The sequence below is a fragment of the Scyliorhinus torazame genome, chromosome 13 (assembly GCF_047496885.1).
Source record: "Scyliorhinus torazame isolate Kashiwa2021f chromosome 13, sScyTor2.1, whole genome shotgun sequence".
NCBI classification, from domain to species: Eukaryota; Metazoa; Chordata; class Chondrichthyes; order Carcharhiniformes; family Scyliorhinidae; genus Scyliorhinus; species Scyliorhinus torazame.
The window spans coordinates 8,220,700-8,238,950 of NC_092719.1; the positions used below are offsets into that span (position 1 = coordinate 8,220,700).

The window sequence follows — 18,251 nt, forward strand, 5'->3', positions numbered from 1 at the left end:
CGGGAGTAGGGAAGATGCTGGAATCTGTCATCAAGAAAGAAAAAGCGAGGCATCTGGATGGAAATTGTCCCATTGGGCAGACGCAGCATGGGTTCATAAAGGGCAGGTCGTGCCCAACTAACTTAGTGGAATTTTTTGAGGACATTACCAGTGCGGTAGATAACGGGGAGCCAATGGATGTGGTATATCTGGATTTCCAGAAAGCCTTTGACAAGGTGCCACACAAAAGGTTGCTGCATAAGATAAAGATGCATGGCATTAAGGGGAAAGTAGTAGCATGGATAGAGGATTGGTTAATTAACAGAAAGCAAAGAGTGGGGATTAATGGGTGTTTCTCTGGTTGGCAATCAGTAGCTAGTGGTGTCCCTCAGGGATCAATGTTGGGCCCACAATTGTTCACAATTTACATCGATGATTTGGAATTGGGGTCCAAGGGCAATGTGTCCAAGTTTGCAAACGACACTAAGATGAGTGGTAATGCAAAAAGTGCAGAGGATACTGGAAGTCTGCAGAGGGATTTGGATAGGCTAAGTGAATGGGCTAGGGTCTGGCAGATGGAATACAATGTTGACAAATGTGAGGTTATCCATTTTGGTAGGAATAACAGCAAAGGGATTATTATTTAAATTATAAAATATTAAAACATTCTGCTGTGCAGAGAGACCTGGGTGTGCTAGTGCATGAGTCGCAGAAAGTTGGTTTTCAGGTGCAACAGGTGATTCAGAAGGCAAATGGAATGTCCTTCATTGCTAGAGGGATGGAGTTTAAGACTAGGGAGGTTATGCTGCAATTGTATAAGGTGTTAGTGAGGCCACACCTGGAGTATTGTGTTCAGTTTTGGTCTCCTTACTTGAGAAAGGACGTACTGGCACTGGGGGGTGTGCAGAGGAGATTCACTAGGTTAATCCCAGAGCTGAAGGGGTTGGATTACGAGGAGAGGTTGAGTAGACTGGGACTGTACTCGTTGGAATTTGGAAGGATAAGGGGGGATCTTATCGAAACATATAAAATTATGAAGGGAATAGATAGGATAGATGCGGGCAGGTTGTTTCCACTGGCGGGTGAAAGCAGAAATAGGGGGCATAGCCTCAAAATAAGGGGAAGTAGATTTAGGACTGAGTTTAGGAGGAACTTCTTCACCCAAAGGGTTGTGAATCTATGGAATTCCTTGCCCAGTGAAGCAGTAGAGGCTCCTTCATTAAATGTTTTTAAGATAAAGATAGATAGTTTTTTAAAGAATAAAGGGATTAAGGGTTATGGTGTTCGGGCGGGAAAGTGGAGCTGAGTCCACAAAAGATCAGCCATGATCTCATTGAATGGTGGAGCAGGCTCGAGGGGCCAGATGACCTACTCCTGTTCCTAGTTCTTGTGTTCTTATGACAAACCAGCTGCCTAGCCCACTGAGCTAAACCAGCTTCTTTCTTTTCATGTCGCTGCTAGCGTAGTACGCGATGTGGCGGAGAAGCCTGTCTGAGGCAAAAACATTGCGTTTGCGATGTTCCGGTCCCCATACGGAGACCCCCACCAGATCCCCCATCAGAGACCTCCATCATGCCCCCCATCAGAGATCCGCCGAAGAACCTGCATCAGAGACCGCCAATATCAAAGACCCCTCATCAGAGCCCCCAATAAAGAGACCCCCCTAATCAGAAAACCCCATAACAGAGGACCCCTATATCAGAGAACCCACCCCCATAATCAGAGACTCCCTCCTTATTAGCAAACACCCCCATAACAGAGAGCCCCACCATAACAGAACCCCCCCCCACACCCATAACAGAGACCCCCACATCAATCACCCCTGCCTGGATGCTAAAAAGCAGTCCAGGCATAAACAGTGAAAGAATCATTGCTTTTTCACTCACCTGCCCCTTACACCTGCTGCCTCAGACACATGTCTCGAAAGCAGTATCTGCGACTTCATAGGAAGCCAAAACCACCTCACAAGGTTTCAAACACCCTAAGATCCTTTGATCTGCAAGGTTTCTATTCACTTCAAGGAGAAATAACTTTTAGTAGGTTGTAATTGACAGCTTCCAGACTGCCAGATGTCCAAACTGATTATTTTCATTTCTCTTCACGCTTGAATGCATGTCAAGGAGCTTGCTCTGAACCTAACTGCAACGCTTATAAACATTTAGGAGTTAAGTTACACTCACTTCCTCTATTACTCAGCAGAAAGCACTTAAGTGCTTTTGATGTAGTTAACAGCTGTCAATCATAGCTATATGTTTACAAACATTGCAGTTAGGTTCCCAGTAAGCTACTGAGTCACCTCATTGACCCATTGCAGCGTCACCCTTATGCATGCTTGCTGTCGTGGTGGAGGGAGTGACCCAGCAATCCCTTGGGAGGGGAGGGGGCAGATTTGTGTTGCGAGGGGGGAGGGAGCCAGCCGCTAGACCTCGCTATTAGGCCACCTGCTCAAAATGGCGACCCAAAAGCGGGATTCACAACGGAATCCCTTGCGATCCCCAGCATGCAAAAAGTTGGGTGGCTGGGGAGAGTGAATCGCTTGTGGCCGCTGCTCTTTGTGCCAACATGAACCGTAAGGAATTCAGCTCCCGGCACGAACATTGGGCGGGATTCTCCGCCGTCGGAATTCTCCATTTTGCCGGCAGCCTCGGAGTTTTCCCGACGGCGTGGGGATGCCCACAATGGGAAACCCCATTGACCAGCCGACGAAACGGAGAATCCCGACAAAATCTGGTGCGGCGGGACGGAGAAAACCGCCAATATTTTCCCAAACGGAGAATACAGCCCTTAGTTGTAATCGAAGATATGGTAATGAATCAAATAGTTATGTTAAGGCAGGGGTTAAAGCTTACAACATTAAAATTCTGCCCTAAGATACTGTTTGGATGAACTTCAAATCAGACGTTTGTGTTAAACTCGGCAAAAGACTTGGACGAAATGGACAATAGACAATGGTGCAGATAGCAAAAGACAATGCAAAAGCAACACTGTCCCTTGTACGCAGGCAGCCAAACCCCAATTGAAATAAACCAATTAAATTAACCAATGATGAAATTACATGTTGTGCGGCGAGGTATTGACAATTTAGGGGATAAAAGGCAAGGCTTTGAATGAAAACTTTGCGAGTTCGTCATGTACTGGATGTTCCCGAGGCAAAATTTGAAAGAATAGCTGTCGACAAAGGAACTGGAGGACACGCAGGCTCTTCAGTGACCTGATCATTCATTTGAAACTGTAAAGTTTATTTTGTGTTGTTAAGTATACTTCTTGCCTTTTAAAATAAAACTTTTAAAACTTTCTCGTTCAATTTACTATTTGAGAACCCATCTTGAATTATTCTGCTTTGAACCGAAACATTTATTAGATTTAATTGGATTATTTAGAAGAATGAATTAAGAATTAGGATGAATTAAAATACTCTCGATATTAGAAAACCTGCACTCAGTGAAGCATAACTTTATTGAACCAATTATGTATTTTTATTTTTTATTTGAAATATCCTTCACCTGTTAATTAATGTTTGAATTATATTGATTTTAGTTGGTTGGTTGGAGTAAAAGTTTTAATTTTTAAAATAATCTTTATTGTCACAAGTAGGCTTACATCAACACTGCAATGAAGTTACTGTGAAAAGCCCCTAGTCGCCACACTATGGCACCTATTCGGGTACACAGAGGGAGAATTCCGAATGTCCAATTCACCTAACATCACGTCTTTCAGGACTTGTGGGAGGAAACCGGAGCACCCGGAGGAACCCCACGCAGACACAGGAGAACGTGCAGACTCCGCACAGAGAGTGACCCAGACCGGAATAGAACCTGGACCTGGGCGCTGTGAAGCAACAGTGCTAACCACTGGGCTACTGTGCTGCCCATAAAAAAAGTGAACTCATGTCCTGCAGTTTTCTTTCTCTTGGCCTCATGGGAATTCCTTTCTTTTTAAAGAGTTACCGTAACAATAATAAATAATAAAAAAGGGGACAAGGAAGTTATCACATGATCCTTCAGTGGATGAAAATGGGATTTTGAGGTGAGCGAGAGAAGACTATCCAAGCACTGAACCTCATTGTGAGTTTTCATGAATTTGACCTAATGATGAAACCATACCATTTAGAGTGAAATTAAGAAACAATGAAATCTTCCACTGCTTCAGGCCATGAACCGAAAGGTCACTGACGCCCTCAAACAATTATCACGAGGCATACGATCCACTACTTACCGTTTTGTTCAAGAAAGTATTTCACATTCATTAGCATTCGACCTTGGGGCTTTAGATCTAGCTGTTTTTAGAAAAGAAACAGAAGAACGAATAGAAGAAAAAAAAGACGATTAAAGGACTAAAATATTAAGAGATTTTCACATATTTCTGCAGATTTTACATTATCGGAGAGTTGTGTGTCGGAGGAGGGGAAGAGAGAACAAAGGTGCATTCTTAGCTTTAAAGCAGCTAAACCTCCCCCATCTGTCTCCCCTGCAAACATTTATTCTGATCAGAAAGCAAAGGGATAGTTGTATTAAAGGAGCCAGGCTATCTGGCCATGCCAACCATTCTGGTGGCCATGGATCAGTGTCCACCCATCAGTACCCCATAATCCCGGGGAGGCCAATGATGCTACAACCAAACCGAATTCAGCAAGCTCAGGCTTCAAGAATCCCGGTATCACCACATCTAAAACCGGCAGCAATATGAATTCCTGTAGATCCCTCACCATCGGACCTGCACTCTGCATCCTGCAACTCAACGTGGAGGGACTAACTGCTTACAAGCGACAATTAATCAGCACCCTTTGCTCAGCAACACGCAACGAATGTGATCTGTATCCAGGAAATACACATTCCATCTGGCGAAGCGGGGAGATGTAAGATCGATGGCTTTGACCTGACATGCCATGCTGCCCATCCAAAGCATGGACGGGCCACATATGCTCAATTGATCACGGCTGACGTAGCCTACCTCTCCTCCACTGGACACATTGATATCAAGAAGATTGGTATCTTCAAGGTGGTAAATGCCTACAAGCCGCCCCAGTGCCTTTGGGACAAACACGTTCTTCCTGTCCTATAGCACCTAGCGGTCTATATCGGAGACTTCAGCCACCATCACACAGACTGTGGTTACAATGAGGTTGATGCGGATGGCACAAAACTTCAAATTGGGCCGTATAGAATGAATTTAATCTTACCTATGACTCCAATCAGCTGGAGACATTCCACCCTGCAAGTTGGGGGAGTGACTACTCACCTGACCTTTGCTGGGTCAGCTCAATGCATGGCAACCCACTCCCAATATCATGCCAAGTCTTGCGTAGCTTCCGATACAACTAGCACAGACCAATCCTGACCCACATCTGCCTGCAACTACCTATCATCACCAGCAAAGCCAATTAGGTGAAAAACCATGAGGCACGGGAACAAGGTGTGGTAATGATACTACACTGCCCTTTCCCCCCATAGAGGAGGAAAATAGCCACTTCTGCAAAGCCATCTACAAAGTGGCCACCAAATCCATCTCGCAGGGAGGTTGCTGATTGTACATCCCCTGCCCCAAGGAGGAATGTACAGGAACCTTACCAATCCACCTAATGCTCACTTCCCATCACGCCAACCTGTATGGCTAAGTCCACCAAGCCAAGGAATAACAGCAGAGGCCCTGTGGCAGCAGGAATGGAACCAACACACCACCATCAAAAAACACTTCCTCATCACAGATCATACATCCCGCCCACTGGGTAACAACCTACCATGCCAACATTGGCCACTCCTCAACCTTTCTGTGCTGGCAAATCAGCACGAGTGGGGCCTAGCAGGGCACCCAGACTGCAGCTGTGGTGTCCCCCAATCAATGACACACATCACTGAAGACTACCCCCCTGACAAAATTCAGCGGAGGGCTCAGGAAACTCCATTTAGCCAAAACAGATGCTATTGCCTGGCTTGGCGATCACTGCACATGTTAAGAAGAAGATGTGTATGCCGGCTTACACATAGACAGGCGCAATGTATGGAACAGTGCGTCAAACCATTAAAAAGTTCCGAAGAGAGTAAACCCTTGGACAACTGAAACGCCAACGTGAGCACTGCTTTAGGATACATTCCACTGCAGCAGCTAATGCAAACACATATGTTCATTCAGAAATCAGCAATTTAACACAGGATGTGCCAGGAGCCCCCCCCCCCCCCACTCCGCCTCCCCCCCCCCCCACACACACACACACACACTCCAATCCAACCCTCACAATAATATTCCAAGGCCATCACTGAATGTTTAGCCTGGGTTTCTCCTATCTTCCCAAAGGTTTCCATGCACCTTTAAGCTAGGGGAGCCAACCACAACCCATTCGGTATTTAACTATTGGCGGCGGGGGGGGGAATTCCCCGGTGCTTTGTGTTACCCACCGCGCGCCGTCCACCAGTGGCGGAATTCTATCCCCCTGTGCCTTGTCAATGGGATTTCCCACTGAAACCACCCCACGCTGCCACAACACCCGCTAGCGTGGGGGTGCGCTGCTAGCGGGAAAAGTGAATCCCGACGGCTGGAGAATTCCAGCCGTGATTAGGCTGCCCGCAGTGGACTTTGGGCAGGTTTCTCTGCAGCACCCTTCATCGTGAGACTGACTTTCCATTTGCAGGTCCGTCTGGCAGGGACCAAACTGACTCATTCACTGCATCACCAGACTGCACCGACCAGCAGGCAGATCTAGGATTGGAAATTCATGTCAATTTGCTCAGGAAGCACCTGCGCCATGGCAGCCACGTCGCAGCCACAGTCCATTTCTGACTGGAAACCATAATTTTGGCCGCAATCAAACATCCCCCCTCCCCTGGGGCCGACAGACTCAGCTGTTGGTTAGTCTGAAGACTCTGGCTCAATGTTGAATGATGTTCATGAACTGGATGGTCACAACTACTCCAGAATTCCCAGTGGTCCTCTCGGATTTGAGGGCACCGCATAATTTGCATTTTTCAGATTGGATTCCCGCTTTCAGCCAGGGAGCTTGACAGACAGGAAAGCAGGCGCAAGGAGCAGCTGGGGTGAATTGACCCTGTGGGACAGGGGAAATGAGTTGGACATTGAGGCTCTGACTGGGGAGGAGGAATGAGCTGGTGGTAAATCAAATTAAACCACAGGTACAACAGACCTGAAATCGTGATTTAAAACAAGCATTTTTAGGATTCTAATCAATTCAATGTCTAAATGGTCAGCTTCTTTATGATGTCACGGAGCGGTTACAGGGCATTCTGGTCCACCCACGTCGACGCTACCATCAAGAAAGCACAATAACGCCTATACTTCTCAGGAAACTAAGGAAATTCGGCATGTCCACATTGACACTTCCCAATTTTTACAGATGCACCATAGAAAGCATCCTATCTGGCTGCATCACAGCCTGGTATGGCAACTGCTCGGCCCAGCACCGCAAGAAACTTCAGAGAGTCGTGAACACCGCCCAGTCCATCACACAAACCTGCCTCCCATTCATTGACTCCATCTACACCTCCCACTGCCTGGGGAAAGCGGGCTGTCGTGTTGGGTGTTCTGATGCACAAATGATCCAACACGGCTGTAGATGGTACAACTCTGTTTATTGTCTTAACTACGGTAACAACTAACTGCTGGCTTGGGTATGTGCTTCACCAGCTAACCTGTGGACCCAGCCCTATCACTATCTTAGTGAGGCACTCAGCACATGGTCTATGTCTGGGTGGCACGCTGTGAGCTCTGTGCTCTGAGCTATCTCCTGGTAGAATGAGCGGGAACTGTGGTGCTCCCTGTTTTATAGTGCGTGTGCTCTCACTGGTGATTGGCTGCGATATTATGTGTGTGCTGGTTGGTCCAACTGCCTGTCCATCAGTGTGTGTGTGATTGCACCATGATATGCCGATGTGGATATCATGACACAGGCAGCATAATCAAAGATCCCTCCCGCCCGGCTTACTGACTCTTCCAACTTCTTCCATCGGGCAGGAAATACAAAAGTCTGAGAACACGCACAAACAGATTCAAAAACAGCTTCTTCCCCGCTGTTACCAGACTCCTAAGCGACCCTCTTATGGACTGACCTGATTAATACTACACTCCTGTATGCTTCACCCGATGCCGGTGTCTATGTATTTACATAGTGGACCTGGTGTTGCCCTATTATGTATTTTCTTTTGAATTTATTTTATTTTCATGTACTAAATGATCTGTTGAGATGCTCGCAGAAAAATACTTTTCACTCTGCCTTGGTACACATGACAATAAACAAATCCATCTGGAGGGGAGTGTGAATAGCCAGTGCTCATGGTATATGTTGGTACAAATAACTTGGGTAAAAGAAGGGATGAAGTCCTAAAAGCAGAATATAGGGAATTAGGAAGTAAGTTGAAAAGTGAGACCTCAAAGATGATGATCTCAGGATTACTGCTGGTGTTACATACTGGTCAGAGCTGGAATGGTGGGATATATCAGATAAATGGCAGGATATATCAGATAAATCCGTGGCTGAAGAGATAGTGTGATGGAGGGTTTCAGATTCCTGGGACATTGGGACTGTTTCTGGGGGAGTTGGGACCAGTACAAACTGGACAGGTTACATCTGGGCAGGACCGTGACCGATGTGTTAAGGGGAGTATTTGGTAGGGTGGTCGGGGCGAGTTTAAACTAAAATATCCGAGGGATGGGAACCTGTGCAAGGAGTCAGGGGAGGGGGCAACTCAAACAAGAACAAAAGCCAGAAACGGAAATAAGAAAAGTGTTAAGACAGGGAAATCAAGGGCCAGAATCAAACAGGGCCACAGTGAAAAATAATGGGAATGGGACAAGGAATGTTAAAAAGACAAGCCTGAGGGCTTTGTACCTTAATGCATGGAGCATTCGCAATATTCAATATTCTCCCAATGCCTGGATGAGTGCAATTCCAACAAAAAGGAAGAATCGCAACACCATCCACTGTAGTGATATGTGGAATATAGGGAGTGTAAAGGGTTAACAAGATGATGTGCATGTATCTCCACACTAGATGTAGTCATATAAATATACTGTGACTCTTGGGATTCTGGGAGAAGGTGTTAGTGAAAGGTTGAGAGGGTGTTAATTATATTAGAGAGAGTTTGGGCAGTATAGTGAGATAAATTAGATTTCTGTAGCATATATTCAATCCAATTATTTTCTTAGCTATCACTTAAGTAAGGTTGTGTGAATTGGTTAAAGTAGTTTAAATAAACTAGCTCTGTGTGAAATACATAGCTTGATATTCTTTGTCAGCACTATGACTTTTGACTATCTTGAGGAGCTTAACAGGATCATCACATCCACCACCTTTAACATTCAGTCCCGCCATCGCCATTGTACAGTGACTACAGTGTGAACCATCTACAAGATGTACTGCAGCAACTCACCAAGGCTCCTTCAATAGCACCTTCCAAACCTGTGACATCTCCTGCCCAGAAGGATCAGGGCAGCAGACACATAGGAACGCCACCAACTTCACAAGTCCCTCTCCAGGCCGCGTACCACCCTATCGCCCGCCGTTCCTTCACTGCCACTGGGCCAAAATACTGGAACTTGTTCCCTAACAGCACTATGGGTGTACCTACACGACATGGACTGTAGCGGATCAGGAAGAAGTTTCACCCCCACCTTTTCAAGGGCAATTAGTGACGGGCATCAAATGCTGGTGTTTCCATCAGTGCTCACATTCCATAGATAAATGGAAAATAAAGACTCATTGATCAATTTGAACAATCGTTCCAGGATGCCATTCCGAAAGCCCATTCGTTCCCATTACAATTTTTAATATCTATCTGAGCAGGAGCAAGGATCTCCATTTAATATCACATCTGAAGATCACGTCCACTGCCAAAAGAATAAATATTAACAGCCAACAAGTCAAGTATTAAAATCTTACCCAGATGTCTGCTTTTCCTTGATTGCGTTTACACTTCTCTGCCAAGGAATTCAACTCCACTGTGGTTTCGGAGATCAGCTCGACAGTTTTGTCCTTGATAAGGATGTGCATGACTCGACCCTTGTTGATGTGCGCGTCAAAGGTGCTGTTCCAAGGAGGGTACATGGTGGGCTTCTTTTGCATGAAGATCTGTCCTTTTTCTGTTGAGGTATTCTCACATGTTAGATTGAGTGAGGCACAAGGCACACAGTGAGTCAAGAAGACTCAGAGATTCTCAAGTACAGGGTCGAATAATGAATACTTGTCAGTGTCTAACTGTGATTCTGAAACAACGACTTTTAGAGTCTTTAACATAATAAAAAGCCCCAATATGCTTCAAAGGAGCGCTATGAAACAAAATATGGCAGTGAGCCTCGAAAAGAGACATCTATCTAATCATAGTTAGAGAATCATTTAATAAGGATACTTCCCCCATTTTCCTATCATTTTGCACCCTCCTCCAAGGAAAACAAGGAAGGCCGAGTGTTAGTGTGCGGTGGAGGATGGGTGGGGTATGTGCAGGGGGGTTAGGGGGAGGGAGTGGGGGTGCGGTTTGGTATGTGGTGGGGGTGGGGTAAGGGTAGGGGGGTGGGGCTGTGGGAAGAGGAGGTTGGAGGGGCAGCGTTGGTGTGTGGTGGGGAGGGGGTGGTTGGGCGGGTAGGTTACAGGTAGGGGGGCTGGGAGTTGGGGGAGGGGATGGGAGAGCGGTGTTGGTGTGCAGTGGGGAGGTGGGTGGGTGGTGGGGTAAGGGTAGGGGGTCTAGAAGTTGGGGGAGGGGTGGCATGATGTTGGTGTGTGGTGGGGGGGTGGTACTGGTGTGCGGGGCGGGGTAGGGGTAAGGGGCTGGGGATTGGGGGTAGGTTGTGGAGGGGCAGCTTTGGTGTGCGGTGGGGGGGAGTGGGGTGTGGGGGCTGGGGAGGGGGCGAAGGGTGCAGTGTTGGTGTGCGGTGGGGGGTGAGCATGGTGTGGGGGTTGGGGGTACAGTGTTGGTGTGCGGTGGGGGGGTGAGTGGGGTGTGGGGGCTGGGGAGGGGGCGAAGGGTGCAGTGTTGGTGTGCGGTGGGGGGTGAGCGTGGTGTGGGGGTTGGGGGTACAGTGTAGGTGTGCGGTGGGGGGGTGAGCATGGTGTGGGGGTTGGGGGTACAGTGTTGGTGTGCGGTGGGGGGGTGTGGGGGCTGGGGAGGGGGCGAAGGGTGCAGTGTTGGTGTGCGGTGGGAGGTGAGCGGGGTGTGGGGGTTGGGGGTACAGTGTAGGTGTGCGGTGCGAGAGTGTCTAGCCCAATTTGCAACCGTTAAATCCAGCCAGTATAAAACTTCTCACTCAATTACTTTTCCTCCAAGTTATAATAATATTTGGTCGCAGAGTGGAGAACATGCCGACTCCGCTCAGACAGTGACCCAAGTTGGGAATTGAACCTAGGTCCCTGGCACTGTGAAGCAACAGTGCTAACCACTGTGCTACCCACCTTTCTCAGTTGAGAGAGTGGCTATTCTTTCCTTTCAGTTCCATCAATAATGATGTCCTTCAACTGACCAGTGAGAAACCTCACCCCTCACATCCCTGGGTTCCCTGTCTCTGTGAGCAGGAGCGTGAGACCAGCCACCTCCAAACATTAACCTGGTTGAGCTCCAGAAATCTACAGAGCACTGTGGGGAAATTAAATCTTTAATCTCTTTATGTGGCACAAATCTTGGTACCAAAACAAACTAGATATCAATGTACGACCTGAAGTTACTATGAATTGGGATAACAGTTCGATTGCTTAAACCATTTATTTGAAATTTCCCATTTATTTTAATTTAGTGAGTAATGAGAGGAATTTCTCATAACCATGGTAAGTGTTCGTGGGCGGGATTCTCCCCTACCCTGCGGGGCGGGGGGGTCCCGGCAGGACGGAGTGGCGCGAACCACTCCGGCGTCGGGCCGCCCCAAAGGTGCGGAATCCTCCGCCACTTTAGGGGCTGGGCCCGCCCCGGAGAGGTTGGCTCCCCGCTGGCTGGCGAGAAAGGCCTTTGGCGCCACGCCAGGCGGGGCCAAAGGGACTCCGCCGGCCGGCACGAGTCGGCGCATGCGCGGGAGCGTCAGCGGCTGCTGACGTCATCCCCGCGTATGCGCGGGGGGGGGGGCACCTACGCGTCGGCCATGGCAGAGGCTGACGGTCGGCGCGTAGGAAAAGAGTGCCCCCCACGGCTCAGACCCGCCCGCAGATCGGTGGGTCCCGATCGCGGGCCAGGCCACCGTGGGGGCACCCCCCGGGGCCAGATCGCCCCGCACCACCCCCCAGGACCCCAGAGCCCGCCTGCACCGCCAGGTCCCACCGGTAAGGGACCTAGTTCAATCTACGCCGGCGGGACTGGCATAGAAGCAGCGGGACTTCGGCCCATCGCGGGCCGGAGAATCGCCGGGGTGGGGGGCCCGCCGACCTGCGCGGTGCGATTCCCGCCCCCGCCGAATCTCCGGTGCCGGAGAATTCGGGGCTGGCAGGGGCGGGATTCACGCCGCCCCCCTCCCCTCCCCCCCCCCCCCCCCCCCCCCCCCCCCCCCCCCCCCCCCCGGCGATTCTCCGACCCGGTGGGGTGTCGGAAAATTCCACCCCATATTCTTACAAGGGCAGCACGGTAGCACGGTGGTTAGCACTGTTGCTTCACAGCTCCAGGGACTCAGGTTCGATTCCCGGCTTGGGTCACTGTCTGTGTGGAGTCTGCAAGTTCTCCCAGTGTGTGCGTGGGTTTCCTCCGGGTGCTCCGGTTTCCTCCCACATTCCGAAGGTGTGCAGGTTAGGTGGATGGGACATGCTAAATTGAACTTAGTGTCCAAAACGTTTGGGTGGGGTTAAGGGGATAGGGTGGAGCTATGGGCTTGGGGAGATTGCTCTTTCCGAGGGCCGGTGCAGACTTGATGGGCCGAATGGCCTTCTTCTGCACTGTAGATTCATTCCCAATGTTGTTGGTAACATCCATAGTATTGTTAAAGCGCCTGAGTAAATTGCACTCAAGCAGAACTTTGTCCATCTTCCAGCTCCATTCAATTATCTCCGATAGGGAAGTTCAACAGAACGGCTACCATTTGAACCTTAACATCATTCACTGGTATTATTTCTCCAAGGGAAATGTTCCAAAGTTTTACTGAACTACATTTGTGCTGTCAGTGTGGATGCCAGCTGAGTACTGACAACATGCGAAATTCACAAAGCATGGATGAATGATTCTGGCATCATTACCGAGAAATATGTGCAGTGGGCTACTGGGAAATGCATATCCAGCACACTCTCCGTTCCAGCTAATGCTAACCACAAAGAACAAATGACGAATCCCCTTAGACAACACCTCTGAGTTTGCATTAAAGAAACAACAATTCTGGCAGTCGGCAGCTGTGCAAAGCACTTTTGTATCCTCAGCACAGATGGGATTTTTGCCATCACTCTGGTCATACATCTTTAAGTCACTTGAGAAGTGTCAGCATTTTGCGGCTACACTTTCAGAAGATGCGTACTGCAGGAATAGGCAGAAGTGCCATTTTTAACAACATGCAGTACACCCCAAGTGTTTCCGTTCAATCGCTGTCAAAGCAGGAACCACTTGGAAAATTGTACAAGTTGCATTTGCTGCCTTGTCAAAGTGTCACATTTTATAGAACCAAAGGCTGACCTCTACCTCTTGTGGCGGTACCATAAATTAAACTCAACCAGGTCCCTACGATGGGCCTCCAGGGCTGGTTAGCGAAGAGGAAGAAGAAAATGAATCAGTCAAAGCATCTCCTCCTAGGAAGCATCCAAGTGTTTGTGCGGAGGACATTGGGGAAAGACAAAATGGAGCTCGAGTCCGATGCCCTTGGAGCTGACAAGTCTGCTCACAGTCACTCGTCCTCACTCGTGTCCACCGCAGGCAGTGGATACAGAATGTCGCCTTGTGTGGGCAGCACGGTAGCACAGTGGTTAGCACAATTGCTTCACAGCTCCAGGGTCCCAGGTTCGATTCCCGGCTTGGGTCACTGTCTGTGCGGAGTCTGCACATTCTCCCCGTGTGTGCGTGGGTTTCCTCCGGGTGCTCCGGTTTCCTCCCACAGTCCAAAAATGTGCAGGTTAGTTGGATTGGCCATGATAAATTGCCCTTAGTGTCCAAAATTGCCCTTAGGTGTTGGGTGGGGTTACTGGGTTCTGGGGATAGGGTGGGGATGTGGGCTTGTGTAGGGTGCTCTTTCCAAGAGCCGGTGCAAACTCGATGGGCCAAATGGTCTCCTTCTGCACTGTAAAGTCTATGTCTATGTCTATCACTTTGAGGGAGGAAGGGGGATAACTGGAGAGGGGAATATTTAAACTATTTGAAGCTTTTTTTTCAGAAAAATAAACACTGGTTTGTCCTTCACTGGAGTATTGTGCTCATTTCTGGGCAGGGCCATGGACAAAGATAATATGCCCTGGTGCTTTGCCCATTTCCAGGACCCTAATCCCTCCCCCCCACCCTAAACCTCCACTGCGCCCCCCCCCCCCCCCCCCCTCCCATTCCTCCAATCTTTAACCCTCTCCCTCACTTCCTCAGGTGCCCAGAACTGGTAACCATAGCCACAATGGAGCTGAACAGGTTTATACCGTTTTATCAAAACCTCTTGGTTTTTGTACTCTATGTCTCTATTTAGAAATCACTAGCTTTCGGAGCACAGCTCCTTCCTCAGGTGAATGAGAGGTGAGTCATTCACCTGAGGAAGGAGCTGCGCTCCGAAAGCTAGTGATTCGAAACAAACCTGTTGGACTTAAACCTGGTGTTGTAAGACTTCTTACTGTGCTCACCCCAGCCCAACGCCGGCATCTCCACATCATGTATTCGTAAAGCCCATTGAAAGCTCAGGTTTAAGTCGGATACACTTTACAACGACTGAGTTGTCAGACAATAGGACACAACCTGGTCATTCATATTTTTTGCGCCAGGCCCTAGCAATATCCAAACAGCAACATCCAAAATGCTTAAACTTCACAGGCACTGCAAACAACAATCCTGATGTACAAATGAGAATTCCTTGAACTAACAGTGATATTCTATTGGTGAATGGCTCCTGGTTTCGCTTCCACGTTTAAAGAGCGGTAAGTGTTTTGCAATCACACGCTTGATGTGGTTGATGTTTGTAAACATTGCGGCTTCAGCGCTCAGAGTCACTCATGCGTGAAGGGAGATGAATGAATCAAGGCTGCAGCTGTTTTGTGGAAGCTGGCAATCACAGCCCACGACTAAGAATGAATGAATGGCTTTCGGCTGTAGGATCAAAGGGAATTAAATACAGGTCACACCTGGTCTCCAACCAGGAATGGACACGTGGTTCTTTCAGGTAAGTGTTACAACTGTAATTTCTGCCATTGCCCCTGTCTAGACTGCTCTCTAGATTCCAGACAGATCTTTTTTCTGGGGGCGTCTGTGAGGGGTCCCTCTACTTAGGGTGTGTCTGTGGGGGGGGGGGGGTCCCTCTACTTATGGGGTGTCTGTGGGGGATTCCTATAGTTGGAGGGTCCCTTTCTGAGGTCTCCCTATTAAGGGGATTCCTGAGGGGGTCCCTCTCGTCAGGTGGTCCCTGTGGGGGCTCCCTCTAGTTAGGGGTTATCTGTGGGGGGCTCCTGTAGTTAGGTGGTCCCTCTAGTTAGGGGGTCCCTGTGGGGCGGTTCCACTACTTAGAGAGTGCCTGGGGAGGGGTTTCCTTATTAAGGGGGTCTATGGGTGTTCTCCCTATTAAGGGGGTCTCCCTATTAAGGGGGCTCCTGAGGGCGGGGGGGTGGTCTGGTCGAGGAGTGGGCAAGTCGTGCATTGTGAGGCGGGTCAGTGATCCTCGGATAGGAGTACCCCCTTGGCCTACCGCGAGGTCCACCAGGTCAGGTCCATGCTTGGTGGGACGGACCTGTTGTGATTCCCGCCCACGTGATTCCCGGCCGAGGGGACCGGAGAATCATGGAGGGCTGGAAATCCTTGTGCTGGGCCCACAAAATGGATGCAAATGGGTGATTAAGACTCGCTTTCATTGATTTATATCCTCCCACTGGTGTGCAGGTCGCAATGAAAATAAACAGGAAGATACAGTACGGCGCTCCACAATGTGATACCTAGATCGGCATCAAGTATTTGTCAGGAGCATGCCTCATTATATTGATAGAATGTAGCTGAAACAACTTTTCACAGGAATGTGGTGGAACTCCATATTAACAGAGTAGTGGCGGGAGCGGGTTGGGAAGGGTCTGGCTCACGGGCCAGGGTTCGCATTGAGGAAGGAGGGTCAGGGTGGGCCGGAGAGGTGAGGCACTGTAGGCTTTCCTCTCAGTGAATCACAGGCCTTACCCTGCTCCTCCACCTGTTCTTTCACATTTCTATCTCGAAGAACAACCACCCAACTAATTTATTTTTGTTTGTTCGTGGGGTGTGGGCATCGCAGGCTGTGCCAGCATTTATTGCCCATCCCTAATTGCCTTTGAGGGGGCAGTTTAAGAATCAACCACATTGCTGTGGGTCTGGGGTCACATGTAAGCCAGGCCAGGTAAGGACGGCAGATTTCCTACCTTGAAGGATATTGGTGAACCAGGTGGGTGTTTCCGGCAATCGATAATAGTTTCATGGTCACCATTCAAGGAGCAGTCACAGCTTCTCTGACTTCTGATGACAATCCTGTGTAACAGTTAATGCCCCCTGCCCTGACTGGCACATTTGCGTATAAGCAAACTTGTTTACTTTAAACTGAAAATAAAGTCGCTTCTGTGGCACAACAAACAAAGGTCCCAGCCCAGGACAATCGGGAACTACCGGCCCGGGACTGGGAGCTGCATTTAATGGACACGCTAGCGAGCCCCAGCCCGGTGGGCCTCCGCCTGCTCACCATGGGGGACTCGTTTTCTCGGAAGCCCACGGAGATTTCAGTCAGAGACTTCCTGAGGTGCTTGTGAGGGTCATCACACACTCTTTTAGTCAAACTCCTGCTGGACCGTTCTGTACAATATCGAAATTCTACTCAGATTATCAATCGCTTTGTCTGCAGCCTGGGGCTTCCAGGCCTTGCCCCTGCATGCAAAATACCTGCAGTAGATTCTGTGCCAAAGCAAATTGTCATTAGGCAGCTGGTAGGAGGGTTTGCTGTCAGACCTGCTGAGATTGTCCAGGAGAAAGAGTGCCAGAGGGGGCAGGGTGAAAATCTCAAAATGGCGCAGGGGGGAGGGGGGGGGGGGGGGGGGGGGCGGAGTTGCTTCTAGTGAATTGTAGGTTTAATTAGAGAATTTGATCCCACAGAGGCATCTACTTGTCTGCACTTTAAAGAGGAAAGAGGTGGTGGTGGTGGGGGGGGGGGGGCAGAGTGGGGGACGGGGGGTGGGAGGGAATAGGGGGGAGAGAAGGCGAGGGGTTGCCTGCTTCTAAACAACAGTTACCAACCTGCTTGCGTTCCAGCTGGTCTGAAGATTAAACAAGCAGGTCTTCACGATGATCAGACCCAATCAGAGGTCCACGAGAGGAAAATAAATCTGGCATGTCTGACGACTTGGTGAAGGATTGCTGTTGTTTAGAACACCAGCAATCATTGGTTAATTAGCCTGTCAATCACGATGGTCTACATCCTAGATTGGCTGCTTTGGACAGATTGGGTGCGGTTTACCAACCTTGTTGCGCCCGGCTTAGTGATGCAACGAGGCCATTAAATCTCCTCAGAGGCCTCTCGTGAGATTCGCAATGCTTGAGACGTCTCGCGAGATGCAACCGAATCTCGTAAGAAGTCGCGATAAGGGCGAGATCCAGATAAACATATTTAAATAAGCCATTAGGCAGCTTCCATAGACACAAACAGCTGCAGCCTTGCTTCATTCCTCTTCCTTCATGATTGAGTAACTCTGAAGTGTTCTAACCACAATGTTTACAAACATCAACCACTTCAGAGAGAGTTGAGTGCTCTCAATTTCCAGCTGAGCTCTTCAAAGTGACTCAAGCATGAAGGGGGGTAATTGGAATGCACCTGAAGGGTAAAGGAAGCTTGCAAGGCAACAGGAGACAGGTGGGGTAGAGAGGTGGCACCAACATGATGGGCTGAATGGCCTCCTTTTGCGCTGAATCATTTTGTGATTCTCTAAGTGTGCATGGTTGTGGGAGAACAAATTATCCATGGTGGATAAAGAGAAAGACAAGTTTACTCTCACACAATACTACGAGGCACTGCTCAGAAAGCCACTTCCTGATTGGCTACAGATCTCTGGGATCTCTGCATTCCTCCAACTTGGCCACTTATGCATTCCCAATTTTAATCGCCATCATTGTCTTCATCTGCCTGAACCCTGATCTCTGGAGCCCCTCTGTAAACCCTCCCATCTCGCTTTCCTACTTCAAGGCAATACTTTG

At 49.0% G+C, this 18,251-nt stretch overlaps 1 protein-coding gene across 4 annotated transcripts in view; it reads right to left on the bottom strand.

Annotated features, from left to right (window-relative positions):
* prkcq (protein kinase C, theta) overlaps window positions 1-18,251 on the bottom strand; it is a 292,080-nt gene that overhangs the window by 78,035 nt on the left and 195,794 nt on the right. For all 4 annotated transcript variants that reach the window (XM_072471030.1, XM_072471028.1, XM_072471029.1 and 1 more), the window contains 2 exons: window positions 9,866-10,065; window positions 4,195-4,255 (listed from right to left, as the gene is read on the bottom strand). In XM_072471030.1, the coding sequence (XP_072327131.1) occupies window positions 4,195-4,255; window positions 9,866-10,065 (261 nt within the window). The remainder of the gene's footprint in view (window positions 1-4,194; window positions 4,256-9,865; window positions 10,066-18,251) is intronic.